Source organism: Lolium rigidum, chromosome 1 (genome assembly GCF_022539505.1).
Source record: "Lolium rigidum isolate FL_2022 chromosome 1, APGP_CSIRO_Lrig_0.1, whole genome shotgun sequence".
In the NCBI taxonomy this organism is placed as follows: domain Eukaryota; kingdom Viridiplantae; phylum Streptophyta; class Magnoliopsida; order Poales; family Poaceae; genus Lolium; species Lolium rigidum.
The window spans coordinates 323,031,220-323,034,875 of NC_061508.1; the positions used below are offsets into that span (position 1 = coordinate 323,031,220).

Sequence of the window (3,656 nt, forward strand, 5' to 3'; positions counted from 1 at the left end):
AATAATATTATGTCTGTTAAAAATGATAAAAATTATATATGTATATGTTTATGTCATTCGGTTTGTTGCAACTTGTATGAAGAAAACACAAATATTACGACCTTTTATAAAAAAGACATGCTGATTGTCAATTTTTTTGCTTATGTAGAGCACCGAAGTTGGTATTTTTTATTGGGGAAACATAGATGTTGATTTTAGCATAAAAATTTGCACAAAAGTTGGATCTTAGTAAACAAAACAAATACACCTTCTTTTGAATTTATTTTCTATTTTATTATTTTATTCATCCGGGAGCATATCCTCCAGGGAGCCAAAACTACACCCGAAGATATAATTCTATTTTTTCAAAGACGAATGTTCATACGGATCCATCATATACACACGGTGTAAATGTTCACAACTTGGAACCTTAACTTGTATCCTAATTTTGTACTGCCAAAATGCACATCATATCGGCTCTGCATCTTCCATCATTGCTTCAGAATTGAGTGGATGAGGTTCGTCGCAACAAGCTCTTGGTAGGCAGGACTAGAGCGGCCACTTCCTGCTTCAACTGTTAATCCATGCATTAAGATGAGTTAGTAGTGATCATATATGAAAAAGAAGGTATAGTTGTTGCTTAAAAAGATTTTTGTTTCCTTTCAGAAATATAAATTTGGTGAAGCACAGAGAGGCATTGGCAAGTGATTATTATGCCATGGGAGTACCTGTTTGCATTGCTTCTTTAGCTTGAGGTTGTCGTCCACAAGACGACGAACCTCCTTCTCGAGTTCTTCTACGTATGCCTGTAAATAAAAAAATTCTTACTAATATGTACTGATTGGGCTTCTAATAACTTGCACTTCTTGCAGAATACCATTTTCTGGAAAATAAAATATGGCAGGATAATAGGGCATGCTAATGTGGTTTTTTTTAGGCTTAGTCTGGTCTACACTAGCACTTCAGATAAGTACATGTTTTAAAGACATTGCTAGATCAGCATTATTACATTGGAAGTAGTTATCTTCTGCAAAGATCTATCAATACATCATGAGCATAGGAAGACAAAATTTATTTGAACTTCGAAGCAGTTAGTTTTGATGTAAGCTGACTTGACGTATGGTGACGTGCTCAATTATGCAGCAGAATCAAGTTGTTACATAATTCTGATAATTTTACTAAAGATGTGTGTTGTTACATCTTAATCAAGGATTCTTTCAACTAACAATTATACTTAAAGAAACAAGTAAGTAGTTTTGCCATTAGAATGGTTAACTAAGCCGATATGTTCAGTTGATCAAAGACTCCAAATAATTAGCATTACTTAAAAATTTAGTTGCTTTTGTCTTGTAACAACTTAGATATGTATGCATTGATGTCTATATCCAGCTGGTCACAAACCCCAAATAACTAGCATTACTTTAAAATTTAGTTTCGTATCTTTCAGCAACAAAAAATTACGGGGAATATCATATAACAACTTGGGTATAATTATGTATTGGTTCAATGTCCAGCTGACCACAGAGATGTCGTTCAGGAAGACGCACTTTGTTCCTTCTGCTGCCCTTTTGCTTGTCCTAGAGGGTTGGATTAGGTTGATCGATGAGCTCACTCTTAATTTTATAGCACTATTTTCTGGTTCCGAGGGGAGTTGTATTGAAATTTTAGTAATCAAGAGTGTGTATTAGGTGAAGGGGAGAGCATTAATCATAGAAGAGAATGAGATATCCATGTTTAGCCAAAGTTGAGAAAAATTATTGGGGTGTACTCATGCATGTGATGCAAAACAGAAAGAGATACCAGTGCCACATTATTCCGTTTGTCTTTTCGAATGCGTTCTATAATACATTGACTAAACCCAGTCACTAGTTGAGAGTCTCTCTCGAGAGCTCTTTCACCATGAATGTTTTCTAAACACTATTTTTCTCAAGATAATAGTCTTTTAACTTTCATTACGGATTCAACTTTTTGACCCGGAAGATGAGCTTTCAATAAAAGAATCCATCTGTAGTTAGTGTGCATTCCTAACTAGTTAGTCTTCTAGTCAATAAAGTTTCAATAAGCGTTCGAAATATTTAATTTGAGGATCCAAAATTTAGTACTCCATTTGATCCAAATTAATTGATTCCAATTTATCTAGATATAGATGTATCTAGTCAAGAAAGCAATTTAGGTGCATCCCTATCTAGACAAAGTGGAGTCAATTAATTTGAATCAGAGGGAGTCGATCAATTTCACACTTCGAAATACAAAAGAGAAATGACTATTAGCCTAGTTCGCTATTGACAATGCTCACCAGAAAGCATTCTCAATAAGGAAGAGAGTTACCTCGGCTTCTTTCCGTTCTAATTTTTTGGGATTGTCTCTACCTCACTTGACTTCGAAATAGTTATTAGTCGGTCAATATGGGATCAAGATTTTCCTATCTTTTAGCGTTTAAATGGTCATTTCTGAATTACAAAAGGAAACAGCAAAACCTGAAAACTCTCACTGGTAGAAATTCTACGATGCAGCCAAAGGTAAACAAGGGTACGTATATAGGTAGACGTACATAACGTGGGCCGTATATACGATTATGTACGACGGAATCAGCTAAAGGATATAGTATACGGATTACATACCCTCTTCCTGGCCCTGGAGCGCAGCGCGGACTCCCTATTCCGCATCATCCGGACAGTCCTCCGGTCATCGCCGCCGCTGCCACCGCCCTGCTGCAGCTCCATCTCCACCTCGTCGCCGCCGGCGAACCCCGCAAGCGACACCGGCGTCGCTGGCAGTGACCGTGCCCCGGCTAGGAGCTCGTCGTCGTCCCGCAGGGCGGAGATGGAGAAGAGTGAGCTGCACCCGCTCATCAGGCTCAGCTGCGGGCTCTCCGGCTCCCTCCACATCGCCGCCGCCGCCATCCCGTACCGCCCACCGCCGTGGTAGTTAGCCATGGCTGATCGGTCGATGGAACTAATTTCCAGCCAAGTGGTGTTCCTTTAGTTAGGCCCTGCAGGGTTAAGCTAAACTAATTCAGAGCTTGTGAGAAGAGCAGCTATCTGCAAATCTATCTTAGCTTTTGGTACGGCATATATATAGCTAGCTTGCCTCTCAGGGACCAATACTCCACTAGCTAAACCTCTTAATTTTTATTTTTTGAGCATAAGCTATGTATCTTAGATAGTTGGATGTGAGACTGCTTGATGGGTACTACAGGTGTATTATCTTGGGATTGTATATGCGTAGCTGATGCAGCTGGCTAGTTGAGCTGTCGAGTGCCTGCATGGTAAGCTAGGTCTCTCCACGTAAATAAATGACTTTTTGCAGTTTATCTTACATGGAAAAACCTGCGTGAAAGAGATGTGTGGTTAATTATTGGTCTGTGTGGCTACAGTTGACAAAACCACCTCAATCAAGTTATCAAGGATTCAAGGGTCATTAAGTGTCCTAATTTGGCGTGCCAATTATGTTGGGGGCCGGCTCTTACCACGAGCTAGGTACCACGTCGATCAGCATGATGCAGACGGTCCCGATGGAACGTGCAGGATAACAAACCATATGGTGCGGCCTGGGTGCAACGCGGCGGCGACGGTGATCGTTCGATCTGTGTGTGACGGCGACGAGGCGGATCAGCGGAAGCTTTACACGCGGAGACAATGGCATGTATGAAACATGTGATCGATCTCGTGGAGGGT

The 3,656-nt window shown here is 40.2% G+C and overlaps 1 protein-coding gene across 1 annotated transcript; it reads right to left on the reverse strand.

The window, feature by feature from the left end:
• Positions 1-478: 478 nt before the first annotated feature.
• Positions 479-2,915, reverse strand: LOC124684288 (protein FD-like). The gene is made up of 3 exons (XM_047218634.1): positions 2,601-2,915; positions 708-785; positions 479-553 (listed from the first exon to the last, which is right to left on the reverse strand). Exons 1-3 carry the CDS (start codon positions 2,913-2,915, stop codon positions 479-481), a joined length of 468 nt encoding a protein of 155 aa, XP_047074590.1.
• Between the last annotated feature and the right edge of the window lie 741 nt (positions 2,916-3,656).

What these genes read in the sequence shown, in the direction of transcription:
- LOC124684288 (XM_047218634.1), bottom strand. Translation starts at nt 2,915, where the DNA reads ATGGCTAACTACCACGGCGGTGGGCGGTACGGGATGGCGGCGGCGGCG. An exon ending in GCTCCAGGGCCAGGAAGAGG is followed by an intron (nt 786 to 2,600) that starts GTATGTAATCCG and finishes TTTTATTTACAG; the next exon opens with GCATACGTAGAAGAACTCGA. An exon ending in TAAAGAAGCAATGCAAACAG is followed by an intron (nt 554 to 707) that starts GTACTCCCATGG and finishes ATGGATTAACAG; the next exon opens with TTGAAGCAGGAAGTGGCCGC.